Consider the following 17,804-nt stretch of genomic DNA (forward strand, 5'->3'; position numbering starts at 1 on the left):
CACATAGGATGAATCATAACTCCATGGGGCAGTTTACAGCCTCTCCAAAATCTCATGCTGTTACATGAAACACAAACAGACACAAAGGTGCCTCTTGGCTTATTAATCACCAAAGCTGTGCATAAAGAAGAAGAATTTAAATATATAAACATGAGATGGGAAGCAGCAATTTTAATATCTATGAAAAATTATTGCAACTAACAAAAACAAATGTTAATTACTGACTGAAAATCCTAATTGCCCTCCACTTGGATTCACAAAGCACCAATTGAAATAAATTCTCTAGCATGTTTACCATCCCAAGTACAATACCACAAGTCAGCCACAAATGATTATGTCATTCTTTTTTTTAGCCATCCAGATCCGAACCCCTACTCTAAGGTGTTACACATGACAGAGTTGCTCTAGACTCCCTTCTTTCAGGCGATGGTGGAGTTTATACAATAGCTAATATTTCCTGTTGTAACTGTATTGTTGTCTCAGTGGAACAGTCAACACTGAAATTTAAGAAAAAAGCTACCTGACTTTCTAAAGTAGACACTGATGTTTTATGGAATTTCTTCAGCCGGTTAGATCTGGTACCCTAGGGAGGCATGGCTGAGGTCAATAATACAGATTAGTTTCCTCAATCTGTTGGGAGTGCTGTTAATATCAACCTTAATTAAATGCCATATTATGCAAATTGAATGGATTTGGTCCCAGTCCCTGTCAGTCAGATTAGTAAGAGTGACCAACAGAGTAGCACACTCACGGAAAAATTCACCAGGAGTCAAGAGTGTATAGAAAGAGGTAGGAACTGTTGAGACACAAGTCTTCATGGATCTCTCTGTTTCTGCCTGTATTGGGACAGCTTTTATTTTGGACTATCTTTTGAAAGATGTTTGTACAGCAAACAACTTGAAAGACAGAAATGACATCCCCCTTTAGGGCAAAGGAAAGTTCTGTTTGCCATTCAGGATATTAAAGCTAATGTCTCCTCTGGGGTAAAAGTTGGGCAGATTTGCTAGCAGCTCCCTTATAAGATTGAGAGGTTCCTAAACTTGGTATACCTCAATTGTGACACAAACCTTTGCACCCAGCATCTACCTGGGCCCACCTCCACATCATCCTCATAGGACTGGGGAATAAAAGGACTGAAACAAACATAAAGCTTATGCTGTCTGCTGTGCTTGCATAATAAAGTCCTTCAATTTGATCCAGGAGTTTTGTCTTCTGCCAGCATCTATGAAACTGGCTGGATAACGTTTTATCTTGTACGTAGGATAGTATCTCAGACCCTTCACACTTTTTGACAAAGACCCAGATTAATGTGCAGAGATAACAGGCTTCTAAGTTGAAAAACTCAAAAGTATAATTATATCAATTCTCCCCAAATTGATCTATAGATCAGTGCAACACCAATCAAAATTCCAGCAGGAGTTTTCTATTTTCATAGAAATTGACAAGTTGACACTGAAATATATATGGAAATGTAAAGTACTTAGAGTAGCCAAAGCAATCTTGGAAAAGAACTAAGCTGAAAGATTTATATACTCTCTGACCTTAAGACTTACTATATAGTAATTAAGACATTGTGATAGTTGTATGAAATTAGAGAAACAGATCAATGGAACACAATATGAAATCCAGAAATTACCCCGCACATATACGGCCAAATGAATTTGACAGAGACACCGACTGTAATTCAATGGGGAAAGAAAAGCCTTCTCAACAAATAGTACTGGATCTACTCGATACCCATGTTTTTCTAAATGTGTTGATCCGTAACTTATATTGTGCATAATGACCTAAACTACAAAGCTCCCATAAGAAAACATAGGCAAATATGTTTGAGGCCTTGGAATAGTCAAAGACTTCTTGGGAAAAAATGTAAAAGACCCAAATTATAAAAGAAAAACAATAATAAAAAGGCAAACAATTAACTTCTTTTAAAAGGCAAAAGACTTCAATAGATGCTTCACAAAAGAGGACTTACAAATGGTCAAAAAATTCATGACAAGATGTTTAATGTCATTGGCATCAGGGAAATATGAATTAAAACCACAATTAGACACCACTGCACACTCACTAAAATTACCAAAATTAAAGACTATAACACCAAAATGTTAGGGAGAATGCAGAGCAACTGGATACTGGGGAAGCTTAAAATGATACAACTGTGGAAAAATGTTTGGCAGAATCTTAATAGTGTGAAACCCTCCTATATTATTATTTAGCAATTCCATTCCTATATTTACCTCCCTCCAAAATGAAAACATACATCTACAAAAGGTCTTGTATACAAGGTTTATTGCAGCTTTATTCATGATAACACAAAACTGGAAACAATACAAATATCCACCAACAGGAAAATAAACTGTGGTATACAATAGAATACCACTCGTTAATAAAAAGGAACAAACCAATAATACAAACAAAACACTAATAGATCTCAAAAATGTTATCTTGAATGAAAGAAGCCAGACACAAAGAAATATATACCATATGACCTCATTTATATAAAGTTTTAGTACAGACAAAATTAACGCATGAAGCTAGAAATGGGAATAGTGGTTGCCTGAGGGGAGTACAGAAATAGACTGGAAAGATGCTCAAAGGAACTTCTTAGGCTGATGAAAATGTTCTACATCTTGACTGGGGTGTCAAATTCTACAGACTTTGTTCTATATAATTCTCAAATCAAAAAAACGTTAAAGGCTATAAAATAGATTTTAAAACTCCTTTACCTCCAGACTATTCTAGGTCTGACATCCAAATCAGGCTGAACTTCAGATTATTTGCTCTGTTTCCACAGGTGTTAAGAGAGATATACTCGAAGACTTTACACAGCTACCAGGGCAACAATGCCAGGAAAACCTTTAATCAAGACTTGATAGTGATTATTTGCAATCAGGAGAAGAAAAAAAGAACACCCCGGATTATAAAAGCAGGTGAAACCCACCAAAAGACCTAATCAGGCACAATGCTGGCATTCTTGATTCTCGTGACTGTGACCCTAGCCTCTGCTCACCATTCTGGTGAGCATTTTGAAGGGTAAGTGACTGACACCTTAAATGAGAAGCCCTTCCTCGCTAGCCAAAAACTTTGAACACATTACCCAATGTTAAATTTTCTCTCCTTCTTCTGTATCTCACCATTCAGTGAGAAGGTGTTCCGTGTCAGTGTTGAAGATGAAAATGACATCAACTTACTCTGTGAGTTGGCCAGCACCAGGCACGTAAATAACAATTCTATGCTATAGGGTTTCCTTCACACTTATTTTAAAATCTTAGATTACACTATGATTCCATCAAAGGAAGAATGACATGAAATATTAACTATAGCACTTTTGTAGCAAGAAATAAAAACTTGAAAAACATTTAGTGCCCCCATGCCTTCTTTTTCTGCCTAAATTAGATTGCCATAAGCCCTATAGTATTATAAATCCAGGGTAACTTTTTAAAGAGCTGCCAGAGCATGATAACTGAATGAGCTGAAACTGTTGCAAAGGTCATAGAACATCTAATGTAGAGTAACTTCCCTTCTAAGGCAAAAGAGAAAAATGATCAGCTTGGATATTACAGAAAACTGGGCTTTTGTCCAACTTGATATTCATTTCCACATCCCATGTATCATCTGTTCTCTTTGATTTTCTTTCATTCCAAATCAAACAGCTTGAGTTTTCATGACCTTGATTCAGGCCCTCTTAATGATATGGCATGAAGGAGGTAAAGAAGGTAAAAAGCCAGGAGTGATTTTCATACTTTTACTTTCAAGAAACCAAAATCTATAGGCTACTTTATTTTTAAAAATCCACTGTATATGGGATGAAAACTGACAGTTTTAATTATATATAGTGTGTGTGTCAGGAAGCTATTGCTGACCACAGTAGTTTACTTGATCCAATGCTGTCTTTTCATGAATATAGAAACCAAAATATTCTACTAGCTCCTAAGTATCTATCTATCCATCCATCCATCTATCTTTCTAATAGTTATCTTTTTAGCTTTTAAGGTGTGGAGGAAAAAAGAGGGTAAAGAGTGTCATAATCTGAAACAGATTCAGAAGGTTAGAATTGAAAGAGAATATAAAGCCATCTATTGCAGCCTTCCACTCAAACTTGAACTTCCTCAGTGGAAACAGCATCCCTGGTTACTAGCCCTGATAAAAACTGTTTGAGTATTTCCAAGGATAGGAGGAATACTGCTTTTTCAAGGTAGCAAATTTGCCTTACAAATCATTTTAATCGTTATACTGAACTGAAAGCTACCTTCTCTATCTTTGACCCACTGGACCTAGTTGAGTCAAATACTGTCTCACTTCTAAGATTTATCTTTTCCAGGCCTTCCATCATTTCTCTTAGCACTGGTTTACAGACACTTTATCATTCTGGTCACCTCTGAATATAGCTCAATCTTTCTATCTATATTTCTTTTTTAAAATGTAGCTCTCAGAATTGACAATGGACCTCCAGGTGTGCTCTGATTAATACATACTGTAGGACCATTGCCTGCTTTCATTTGTAAAGCAGACACTTATTAATGGGGCCTAAGATTCTTTTTAGCATCTTGAACAGTTAGAATGCTCTTAGCTTATAGTAAAGCTACTGCCGATCAAAACTATTAGGCTATTTTTTTCTCACATGAATCACCCTCAAGCAAGGTATTCTTCCTTCTATACTTGCCAAATTGATTTTTTTAACCTAAATGAAGGATTTTAGACTTACTCTGTTAAAAATTATCTTGATAGCATATTGAGACAGTTTTAAAAATTAATTCACTCATCCAAATAATTCTTCGCCCTAACTTTGTATCACCAGCAAGTTTGATAAACACGCCTTCTTGACTTTTATCTTTGTCACTGATAAAGGAAAAACATTAAGTAAGTCAGGGGTCAGCACAGAATTAGAGGCACCCTTCATGGTTCATTCATCTAATACCTATTTATCATGAGGCTCCAATATGCCAGACACAGTGTTAAGTAAGCACTGAAAGTGGTTCATTAACCAACTCTCCTTGGATGAGTTTGCTCTACTACCCAAGTTACTGTGGTGTTACCTACAGCTAACACTGTGCTTTCCAGCTCGTAAAGAAGAATATAAATGCAGAGACTTGGTCAAATGCTTTGCTAAGATCCAGATTCTGCATTCTATCAGGCTAGTGGTCTCTTTCAAGAATAACATGAAGTTAATTGGGCTTGACTTATTCTTTTTTCTTGGCTTGACTTATTCTTGCTTTAAACCATGCTGGCTCCCAAGGATCATGGCTTCCTTTTCTGAATATTCACAGTCCATCTCCTTCCAGTTTACTTTGCCAGTATCCATGCCAGGCCCCTGGAGCTCCCACTTCTGGGATTCACGTGTCTTCCTGTTCACGAAATCCAAGACATGCCCCCTCCACTCCTCAGTGATCCCTTCAAGCTCTGATTCCTCCAAGATTGCTGAGAAAGTTCTGCAATCACATCCTCAGTATTTTTTTAGTTACCTAAAATTCAGCATTTCTGGTGGTCAAGAGCAGAGAATCCAGACTCAGACTTCGTGGGTTCAATTCCTGGCTCTACCACTTGCTAGCTGGACTTTGGATGCCTCTCTGGGTCTCAACTTTCTCATTTGTCAAATAAGGAGAATAAGAGCATTTACCTTACAGGATTGTTGTGAGATTTAAAAGAATTAATATAAGTAAAGCACTTAGAAAGAACTTATATAGTAAAAACTATGTAAGCGTTTGTTATCATTACTGTCATTAGATCCAGGATTTTGAATATAATTTCCATTACCAGACTAATCCCCTCTCTACTTATCTATCCTGGGCCTCAATGTTCTCTTTCCAAAGAAGGTTTTTCTGCTAAAATCATAATATTTGAAAATTTCTTTACTTATGGTAATTTCATCTTTCAGTATAACTCCTTAGAAAAGACAAAAGCCAAACAAGAGTTCAATCTGGCTACTTCCTCTCTTCCAGCTGCAAACATTATACTTTAGCTCCAAGCAGTGAGACTGCGTGTTTCTTCTTTTTTTTTTTTTTTTTTTTTTTTTTTTTTTTTTTTTTTTTTTTGCGGTACGTGGGCCTCTCACTGTTGTGGCCTCTCCCGTTGCGGAGCACAGGCTCCAGACGCGCAGGCTCAGCGGCCATGGCTCACGGGCCCAGCCGCTCCGCGGCATGTGGGATCTTCCCGGACCGGGGCACGAACCCATGTGCCCTGCATCGGCAGGCGGATTCTTAACCACTGCGCCACCAGGGAAGCCCCGTGTTTCTTCTTTATTCATTTTATTTCCAACATGATTGAAAAAGATTTTTAATCGACAGATGAATGGATAAAGAAGGTGTGGCACATATATACAATGGAATATTATTCAGCCATAAAAGGAAATGAAATTGAGTTATTTGTAGTGAGGTGGATGGACTTAAGAGTCTGTCATACAGAGTGAAGTAAGTCAGAAAGAGAAAAACAAATACCATATGCTAACACATATATATGGCATCTAAAAAAAAAAAATGGTTCTGATGAACCTAGGGGCAGGACAGGAATAAAGACACAGAGGTAGAGAATGGACTGGAGGACACGGGAGGGTGAAGGGTAAGCTGGGAGAAGTGAGAGAGTGGCATGGACATATATACACTACCAAATGTAAAATAGCTAGCTAGTGGGAAGCAGCCGCATAGCACAGGGAGATCAGCTTGGTGCTTTGTGACCGCCTGGAGGGGTGGGATAGGGAGGGTGGGAGGGAGGGAGATGCAAGAGGGAGGACATATGGGGATATATGTATACGTACAGCTGATTCACTTTGTTATACAGCAGAAACTAACACAACATTGTAAAGCAATTATACTCCAATAAAGATGTTAAAAAAAAAAAAGAGTTTTATTCTCCTTAGCAATCTTGCAAGTGAAGCATATTCTGGACTGTAGCCTTCCTGATAAGATCATTACAAGGGCATCTAGTCTTTGTATTCATCCTTGGCCATGTGTCCTTCCTCCCTGCTTTTGAACATGTCCTTTTAAAAGTTGAATATATTGGAGAGACCTGTGACCACAATGGACTCTAGCAGCCTCCCTCTTTCCATATGTAATTGTATAGTAAGGGTTTTATTTTATCTCCTTGTTCCTTTACTGGAGACATTCACCACAAAACCTATTTTCTTTTCTCAGTACCTTCTTGAACTCTGTTTCTGTAGTTTCAGGTGCATGCCCAAGGTAACTTGGTTACAGTCTTCCAATGCTCCCATCACTTCCATTATGATTGTAAGCTTCTCCCTGCTGTCTGGAACTAGGCCTAGAGTAGAAGTCATTTCCTCTTCCAATAAGAAAGGAAAATTCCATCAAGATAAATGAAGAGTCTATCATATGCTCAACTCATAGTCAAACGTAATGTGAAGAAACAAATTTGTGTAAATATGTGAAGAACCAAAATTCCCCAACACAAATATTTATTCTTTTATGAATCCTTCTTATTCCCAAAAGAATTTAAGGTGAATGCCCTACTTGCTTTTGTGCTGGTTTTGTAATATATTTTAGGAAGGACTCTTTAGGTATTAGCCAGCTGGCTGATTAAGTTGACATTCCCACAGTGGTATCACTTAAAGATATTCCTTTATCTTCCAACAAATGGTTGTCACTCAGGTTCCTGGATTTATAATTTTATAACCTCAGTTTTATAACTCCTTTACATATAATAATTCAATTCCCCGTATCTCATATCACATATTTTACTCCACTTCCATATTTTAAACATAGATCTCATTCACAAAGTGTTGGTAATTACCGAAATTTATATTTATCTCCCTGTACCAATATTTTAAGTTTATCATTTGTAACCATACTTAATGCATTGTAAACATCTATAAGGCTATAATGTTGCTCCTGATTTTTGGCTCCGTTTCTCCTAAGAACTGGGGACTAACTCCAGGCTACTAAGTCTGCATCATATTTGCAGGACTCCATAGTGTTGGATGTTGGTATGTTTGCTGACCAATTTTCTCCTTGTCAAACTGGAGTTTTAACAGGACCTCAGGTTATATCTGCAAGCCTTCTGTCAAACATGCTTATGAGATTTCTCTATCCCATTTAAATATATATATATATATATATATATATATATATATATATATATATTTCTCCCAATATTTGGCAGAGCTGGGACAAACGTTTGTACAAGAGGTTAGAAGATTAGGGAAGGCAACTTTCAACTTAATATCAGAAGGAAAACCATCCAAAAGGCAATTAGGCTGTTCTGAAGTAGTACTAGATATACTCAAGATTGTATTAGAACCATCACCAAGGATATTGTGCAGGTATTTGTTACTCTAAGTGGGAAGCTACCATCTTAATGTAGGTTCTTCCAGAGCAGACCCTTAGACAAAGATTCAAGGGCAAAGATTTCATTTGGAAAGTACAGGGAGCCTGGGTAGACAAGTGAGGAGTGATACAGAGAAGGGAGGGCAGCAAACAAAAGGGGCACTATTAAGCCAGCTACCACAGAGGATGACTAGAGCTTAATCCTACAGAGAAATTCCAGGAAAGGGTGCAAACCACATGCATCAAAATTATCCCACCTGAGAAATGAAAGAATTGGAATATTTAGACATCAACTTGCTAGGATCATTGGTTAAGCACTTCTCTGGAAAGAGTTATTTCTTTGGTACCTCCTGCCTGCTGCGAGCCGTTAGGCTTTTTCCAGTTTGGGGGAGTTTTCAGCCACAGAGATGCAGATCTTGGCAGTGGGGAGTCTCCTGAGCACGCTAAAAGGCTCCAGTGCTAAGTATGAGTGGGGCACTGTTAAGTTGCCTACAGATGCTTGGAGGACTTTATGTGCTTTACCAATTCTAAACCTCTGGGTCTATAATAAAGATACACCTCCCTCTCCAATCCCGCCATGGAATGACAGGCATTTATTAAGAACACAAATTCAGAGTTAACTTTTAAAAATATGCTTTCTCCTATAATGTGCTTGTCTTCATGGCCCTTCTCTTTACAATGCTGGCTAACTAGAATTCATTACCAGCCCTTGCTTTCTCTGTCTTTATCATGATAAGCCTTTATACTTCCTCCACGACCTTTTTTTTTTTTTAATATTTATCTATTTATTTGGCTATGTTGGGTCTTAGTTGCAGCACGCAGGATCTTTGTTGTGCTCACGGGCTCTTCATTGCAGCGTGCAGGCTTCTCTCTAGCTGAGGCGTGCGGGCTTCTAGAGCATGCAGGCTTAGTTGCCCCTTGGCATGTGGGATCTTAGTTCCCTGACCAGGGATCAAACCCGCGTGCCCTGCATGGTAGGCGGATTCTTAACCACTGGACCACCAGGGAAGTCCCCCTCCACTATCTTTTAACCTCTCACCTTTATCCTCTCATCTTTGACTCAATAGATCACATTCTGCAGCCGATCCTTGTCAAATTATCAGTACTCTCTCTTTTCAATACCTTAGTGACAACCATACTCACACTATTTCTTCTGGAATCCCTCCTGTGTAATCCTAATGTCCCTGCCTCCCATTCTCCTGACCCTCCCTATGACCCTGACTCATGATTCAGTACCCTCTAGACATCTACAGAGGTTTAAAGATTACCAGGACAAGATATAGGCACCTGGATTCTCCACAGGTATATCTAAAATTGAGTCATCTTATTATCTTACATCATCAGTTTCTACTTAACAACCTCTAAGTCTGCCCAAACTCCCTTCTAAGTTCCAAAGCAATGGTCCTAAATACCACCACCTCTCACATCTTCATCCTGAGACTAGCGCATAAATATCTAAACAAGTATTGAGTGAGACACAGGCCAGAGAAAGATCCAATGTCAGGGTCACCTCACGTTTCTAGGCCTTTACTCAGCTCAAGCAAAGAACAGAAAAACAGAGACCTGTGAGAGGCGGAATGTCATCGGTTAATATTTTCCCAAGGAAAAAGGAGATCTGAAACCACACATCCACAAAGAAAAACATTAGAATTATCAAATATGTCATACTACTTTTGTGCACAACTTCCTCTAAACTCTCCCCATGTTTGATTTGCTCACTAGTGTATTCCTAGTCTCAGGCACAGAGCCTAGCACATAGTAGGTCCTCAGTAATAGTTGATGAATAATTGAACAAATGAAAATGTCAGCACATTATTGGATCCTCAAGAATATTTTGTTTCTGGCCATGGTTCCAACATGACCACTGTGTAAAGATACATTTTTCCTCCCTGATGGATCCTCCACAGGTCAGGGATGTTCTTGGTTCTACACATTACAATGACTTGTATAGCACTGAGTTCCAAGATAAACTTATAAAATGAGTCCATTAAAAAGTAAGAGAAAGCTCAATTTCTCACTTTTAAATTTTGTGGCTACAGTTAATTCAGCATCATTCATTCAGCACATACATCCATTACCACAAACACTGCTATCACAATAAGCAACTGTTATAGAAAATCAATAAATAGAAGACAGCAGTTATAGAATACTGCAATTAACTAGCATTATGGGAGACAATTATATGCTCTTCATGCTTGTTCATAATCAATTAATGCTATGTATGTATGTGTAAACACTTTTATTGACATCTAACTGCTTGGTCCCAACTCTTATTCATTCAAATGAGAGATTTTTAAGAAATTTCATGGATAATTTGAGTCTGAAAATAACTGAAATAACTCATTGGAGTACAGCAATAGTGTGCTTGCTGGTGATAATTCACCCATTGAATTATAGGTGTCCAGTACAATACATCTTATTCCTTATTCAGATTGACTTCTGGAAACCAGATTCTGTCACACAAATCAAACCTCACAGTACAGTTGACTTCCGTGTTAAAGCAGAAGATATTTTCACTGTGGAAGACTTTCTGAAGCAGAATGAACTACAATACGAGTAAGTTTATGTTTTATAGTTATGAAAATTCTCTCTCATGTATGCTCTCATCCTCATCTCCAAAAAAACCTGAGAAGATAAAAATAAGACCAAGACAATGGCTTCCCCAGGGCCCCACAAATAGGTCATGGCAGAGCTGGCCCTGAATTCCAAGTCTTAAGATGTCAAGTCTGGTAGATTTTGTGTTTAGTTATTGCTCTAATAAAAACAGGTTTGACTCTTGAATCCCAACTCTTTAGCCAGATATTTGACCTGCTACTGGTTTACAAGTGATATATAGACCAAAGGCCAAACCAATGGATATTCTATTACCAGCCCAACACAGTTTTAGTCCCAAATTATATCAAGTCTTCTTGCCAGGTCATCACCAGACCTATTGTGAGCCATGAGGGTTCTTCATGCTCCTTTAGATTAAGGACCAGACTAGAGTCAGACTGAGTGGTCCTTCTGTCCTTTTTCCTCCCAAAGTCCCCAACTATCTCTAATGGTAGGAGAAGGCATGGAGAGAAGGGCTGAAAGAAAGGAAAGTGGTTCCCCAAAGGCCTAGAGTAGAGTTGGCTAAGCTGATCACTCCATGAATCTTCCCCAAATGCTGCACTGATCCATCTAAGCTTTTTAAGATGAGAATGTCCTCTAAGTGGAGATAGTTGTCCATCTGTTGATCCAACAAATAGATAGTGAGCATCTACATATAACAAATGCTGAAAAAAATAGATAGGGCCCATCCCCTTCAGAGGAAAATGAACAAAGAATTGCAATATGTGTACCAGACGTCAAGAAGAGTAAAGAACTGGAATTGCAGGGGAACGGATCAAGTCTAGGGATCACGGAGGGCCATACTAGGAAAGGAGGCTTCAGCTAAGAACTAAAAGACGAGGAGTTAGCCAAACAAAGACAATGAAAAATCATACTCTAGGCAGAGAACAGACTGTATGTTAAGGCTTAGAACTTCCCTCAATCTGCATTTGAGGGAAGGAGGAAATGAGGTCTTTAGTCTAAAGCAGAGTTTTTCCTCCAGAGAGTGGATCAGCAAGGAGCAAAGAGACAGTCTCACACTCCAGTCCTGAACATTCAAATGTTTATCCAACAATCCCCTACCATAAGCTCAAGTCTCCATTATATTTTGAGAAACTGTGACCTACATAATTTTGACAGAAATTTTCTCTTATTTTTCACATCCTAAAACTACAGAAGAGTATTTATGCTAGTAAAGCTATCAGAATTGTCACTATAAAATCTGCATCTCCATTAGAAGAAGTGGTACAGCATAATGCAACAAGCAAATGCCTTGGAAAAAACAGACAAGGCTTAAATCCTGACTCTGCAACTTCCTGGCTGTCTGACCTTGGATAATTTGCTTAACCTTTCTGAGCTTCAGTTCCCTTGTCTTTATGAGGAAAGGATCCTTCTAACCTTATCTTCATAAAGTGAAGATATATATAATGCCACTCTCAAAGGGCTATTGTGAAGATGAAATAAAACAATATGTAAATAAATTGCAACTGATATTTTTATTGCTGTGAATGCTGCTATAGTTTACTCCTGTACAAAGAGGTAGATTATACATCTTTTAAAGGTCAACAGAAACTGTTTTGTTTAACCCCATTATCATGCTTCACACAGCTTAGCTATCTGCTTCTGCCTGAGGGAAGTGTCAAAATGTGACCTTAAGAATTGACTGTCTTTTCAAAACAAAGATATAATACAGTAAGTTTCAAAATGTGATTAAGATTCACGTCTGTGATATTTTGCTCTTTTTATTACACTAGGAAGGACTTCTAAAATCCTAGCCTATAGGAGCCCTTAATAATATTCAAAAAGATGAGTTTCCTTATAATTCTTTAAGAAAAACAGAAGGAAGATCAGTGATCATAAGCTAACCCTAGCCACCTGAATTGACATCCTAATTCTACTCAGATCACAAAGTAGCAAAACAGCTTCTAATCAGGTAACAATCTCCTTTTACCAGGAGGAAAATTCATGTCTTTTTTTAATGTGTAAACGTTTAGGGAATTGTGTATGAATGTTGTCTCACATAGAATATAGGATGTTCCCTGAAGGCTAAGATCTTGTTAATTTTTGCTTAGCACATTTGTGGCATATAATTTCCTAAATATTAAGTAATAATAACTCCCTAGAAATCCTGGAGCAGCACACCAGCAATATCCTTGCTGGGGCTGCAAGCAGTCCCTGTGCATCCCATTATTACCTCATGTGGTAACTAATATGTATTTAGATGGTTTCCTGCTGGCAAGAATTTGCAGTTGTTTTTCTATGTAACAGGAACCATCTACTGTACAAGTTCTACCAAAATAGCTTTTCAGATTTTTCAGTGGTTCCAACCCTCTTCACTAAGCCTTTCATCATTTGGTAGTTTTAATCAGATTCTGAATTACCATGGGAAAAAATTAAAAATGTGTGCACCAAGAAAAATAACAGTATTTTTTTAATAGATCTTTACTGTGGAGTGTAATTGCTTCACAATACTGTGTTAGTTTCTGTTGTACAACAAAGTGAATCAGCCATATGCATAAATATATCTCCATATGCCCTCCCTCTTGAGCCTCCCTCCCACCCTCCCTTTCCACCCCTCTAGGTGGTCCCAAGGCACCAAGCTGATCTCCCTGTGCTATGCGGCTGCCTCCTACTAGCTATCTATTTTACATTTGGTAGTGTATATATGTCCATGCCACTCTCTCACTTTGCCCCAGCTTCCCCTGCCACCCCATGTCCGCAAGCCCATTATCTAAGTCTATGTCTTTATTCTGCCCTGCCACTAGTACCATTTTCTTTTTTTTTTTTTAGATTCCATATATATGTGTTAGTATATGGTATTTGTTTTTCTCTGACTTACTTCACTCTGTATGACAGACTCTAGGTCTATCCACCTCACTACAAATAACTCAGTTTCATTTCTTTTTATGGCTGAGTAATATTCCATTGTATATATGTGCCACATCTTCTTTATCCATTCATCTGTCAGTGGATACTTAGGTTGCTTCTATGTCCTGGCTATTGTAAATATTACTGTAATGAACATTAGGGTCCATGTGTCTTTTTGAATTATGGTTTTCTCTGCACATATGCCCAGTAGTGGGATTCCTGGGTCATATGGTAATTCTATTTTTAGTTGTTTAAGGAACCTCCATACTGTTCTCCATAGTGGCTGTATCAATCTACATTCCCACCAACAGTGCAAGAGGGTTCCCTTTTCACCACACCCTTTCCAACATTTATTGTTTCTAGATTTTTTTATAATGGCCGTTCTGACTGCTGTGAGGTGATACCTCACTGTACTTTTGATTTGCATTTCTCTAGTAATTAGTGACGTTGAGTATCTTTTCATGTGCCTCTTGGCCATGTGTATGTCTTCTTCGGTGAAATGTCTATTTAGGTCTTCTGCCCATTTTTGGATTGGATTCTTTGTTTTTTTGATATTAAGCTCCATGAGCTGTTTGTGTATTTTGGAGATTAATCCTTTCTCTGTTGTTTCATTTGCAAGTATTTTCTCCTGTTCTGACAGTTGTCTTTTCATCTTGTTTATGGTTTCCTTTGCTGTGCAAAAGCTTTGAAGTTTCATTGGGTCCCATTTGTTTATTTTTGTTTTTATTTCCATTACTCTAGGAGGTGGGTCAAAAAAGATCTTGCGGGCTTCCCTGGTGGCGCAGTGGTTGAGAGTCCGCCTGCCGATGCAGGGGACATGGGTTCGTGCCCCGGTCTGGAAAGATCCCGCATGCCGCGGAGTGGCTGGGCCCGTGAGCCATGGCCGCTGAGCCTGCGCGTCCGGAGCCTGTGCTCCGCAACAGGAGAGGCCACAACAGTGAGAGGCCTGCGTACCGCAAAAAAAAAAAAAAAAAAAAGATCTTGCTGTGGTTTATGTCAAAGAGTGTTCTGCCTATGTTTTCCTCTAAGAGTTTTATACTGTCTGGTCTTATATTTATGTCTTTAATCCATTTTGAGTTTATTTTTGTGTATGGTGTTAGGGAGTGTTCTAATTTCATTCGTTTACATGTAGCTGTCCAGTTTTCCCAGCACCACTTACTAAAAAGGCTGTCTTTTCTCCATTGTATATTCTTGCCTCCTTTGTCATAAATTAGGTTGACCATATGTGCCTGGGTTTATCTCTGGGCTTTCTATCCTGTTCCACTGATCTATATTTCTGTTTTTGTGCCAGTACCATACTGTCTTGATTACTGTAGCTTTGTAGTATAGTATGAAGTCAGGGAACCTGATTCCTCCAGCTCTGTTTTTATCCCTCAAGACTGCTTTGGCTATTCAGGGTCTTTTGTGTTTCCACACAAATTGTAAAATTTTTTGTTCTAATTCTGTGAAGAATGCCATTGGTAGTTTGATAGGGATTGCATTGAATCTTTAGATTTCTTTGGGTACTATAGCCATTTTCACAATGTTGATTCTTCCTATCCAAGAACATGGTATATTTCTCCATCTGTTTATCTCATCTTTAATTTCTTTCATCAGTGTTTTATAGTTTTCTGAGTACAAGTCTTTTGCCTCCTTAGGTAGGTTTATTCCTAGGTATTTTATTCTTTTTGTTGCAATGGTAAATGGGATTGTTTCCCTAATTTCTCTTTCTGATTTTTCGTTGTTAGTGTATAGGAATGCCAGAGATTTCTGTGCATTAATTTTGCACCTTGCAACCTTACCAAATTCTCTGATTAGTTCTAGTTGTTTCCTGGTGGCATCTTTAGGATTTTCTATGTATAGTATCATGTCATCTGCAAACAGTGACAGTTTTACTTTTTCTTTTCCAATTTGTATCCCTTTTATTTCTTTTTTCTTCTCTGACTGCTGTGACTAGGACTTCCAAAACTATGTTGAATAAGAGCAGAAAGAGTGGACAATCTTGTCTTCTTGCTGAGTTTAGTGGAAATGCTTTCAGTTTTTCACCACTGAGTATAGTATTTGCTGTGGTTTTGTCATATATGGCCTTTATTATATTGAGGTAGGTTCCCTCTATGACCATTTTCTGAAGAGTTTTTAACATAAATGGGTGTTGAATTTTGACAAAAGCTTTTTCTGCATCTATTGAGATGATAATATGGTTTTTATCCTTCAATTTGTTAATATGGTGTATCACATTGATTGATTTGCATATATTGAAGAATCCCTGCATCCCTGGGATAAATCCCATTTGATCATGATGTATGATCCTTTTAATATGTTGTTGGATTCTGTTTGCTAGTATTTTGTTCAGGATTTTTGCATATATATTCATCAGTGATATTGTTCTATAGTTTTCTTTTTTTGTGATACCTTTCTGGTTTTGGTATCAGGGTGATGGTGGCTTCATAGAATGAATTTGAGTGTTCCTCCTTCTGCAATTTTTTGGAAGAGTTTGAGAAGGATGGGTGTTAGCTCTTCTCTAAACGTTTGATAGAATTTGCCTGTGAAGCCATCTGGTCCTGGACTTCTGTTTATTGGAAGATTTTAAATTACACTTTCAATTTCATTACTTGTGATAGGTCTGTTTATATTTTCTAATTCTTCATGGTTCAGTCTTGGAAAATTGTACCCTTCCAAGAATTTGTCAATTTCTTCGTGGTTGTCCATTTTATTGGCATATAGTTGTTTGTAGTAGTCTCTTATAATCCTTTGTATTTCTGTGGTGTCAGTCGTGATTTTCCTTTATCATTTCTAATTTTATTGATTTGCATCCTCTCCCTTTTTTTCTTGATGAGTCTGGCTAAGGGTTTATCAATTTTGTTTATCTTCTCAAAGAACCAACTTTTAGTTTTATTGATCTTTGCTATTGTTTCCTTCGTTTCTATTTCATTTATTTCTGCTCCGATCTTTATGATTTCTTTCCTTCTATACTGACATTGCTTTTCTTTGTTCTTCTTTCCCTAGCTGCTTGAGGTATAGGGTTAGATTGTTTATTTGAGATTTTTCTTGTTTCTTGAGGTGAGATTGAATTGCTATAAACTTCCCTCTTAGAACTGCTTTTGCTGTATCCCATAGGTTTTGGGTCATTGTGTTTTTGTTGTCATTTGTTTCTATGTATTTTTTTTCTTGTTTGATTTCTTCAGTGATCTCTTGGTTATTTAGTACTGCACTGTTCAGCCTCCATGTATTTGTGGGTTTCACAGGTTTTTCCCTGTAATTGATTTCCAGTCTCATAGCATTGTGGTCAGAAAAGATGCTTGATACGATTTCAATTTTCTTAAATTTTCTGAGGCTTGATTTGTGACCCAAGATGCGATCTATCCTGGAGAATGTTCCATGTGCACTTGAGAAGAAAGTGTATTCTGCCACTTTCAGGTGGAATGTTCTATAAATATCAATTAAATCTATCTGGTCTACTGTGTCATTTAAAGCTGTGTTTCCTTATTTATTTTCTATTTGGATGATCTGTCAATTGGTGTAAGTGGGGTGTTAAAGTCCCCTATTTTTATTGTGTTACTCTCGATTTCCCATTTCATGGTTGTTAGCATTTGCCTTATGTATTGAGATGCTCCTATGTTGGGTGCATAAACATTTATAATTGTTATATCTTCTTCTTGGATTGATCCCTTGATCATTATGTAATGTCCTTCCTTATCTCTTGTAACAGCTTTCATTTTAAAGTCTATTTCATCTGATATGAGTTTGCTACTCCAGCTTTCTTTTGATTTCCATTTGCATGGAATATCTTTTTCCATCCCTTCACTTCCAGTCTGTATGTGTCCCTAGGTCTGAAGTGGGTCTCTTGTAGACAGCATATATATCGGTTTTGTTTCTGTATCATTCAGCCAGTCTGTGTCTTTTGGTTGGAGCATTTAATCCATTTACATTTAAGGTTATTTTTTTTTCTTTTCACACACACACACTGTATTTTTTTACAAGAGATAAATAAACTGACACCAAGCATTGTAAATGGATGACCACAACAAAAGCAACAATGATTGCAATTACCAAACATGAAACACACTCACATTATGTCATAATATTGACATTCAGTCCTGTAATCCTCCACTG

The 17,804-nt window shown here is 37.7% G+C and overlaps 1 protein-coding gene across 1 annotated transcript in view; it reads left to right on the forward strand.

Annotated features, from left to right (window-relative positions):
• Positions 1–2,962: 2,962 nt before the first annotated feature.
• The window catches only part of CPB1 (carboxypeptidase B1), a gene marked incomplete at both ends in the record, with an annotated part of 39,840 nt that continues 24,998 nt past the window's right edge, over positions 2,963–17,804 (forward strand). The window contains 3 exons of the mRNA XM_079704581.1: positions 2,963–3,033; positions 3,142–3,217; positions 10,705–10,829. Coding sequence (XP_079560707.1) covers positions 2,963–3,033; positions 3,142–3,217; positions 10,705–10,829 — 272 coding nt within the window. The remainder of the gene's footprint in view (positions 3,034–3,141; positions 3,218–10,704; positions 10,830–17,804) is intronic.

This window comes from Hyperoodon ampullatus (assembly GCF_949752795.1).
Source record: "Hyperoodon ampullatus genome assembly, chromosome: 5".
NCBI lineage: Eukaryota > Metazoa > Chordata > Mammalia > Artiodactyla > Ziphiidae > Hyperoodon > Hyperoodon ampullatus.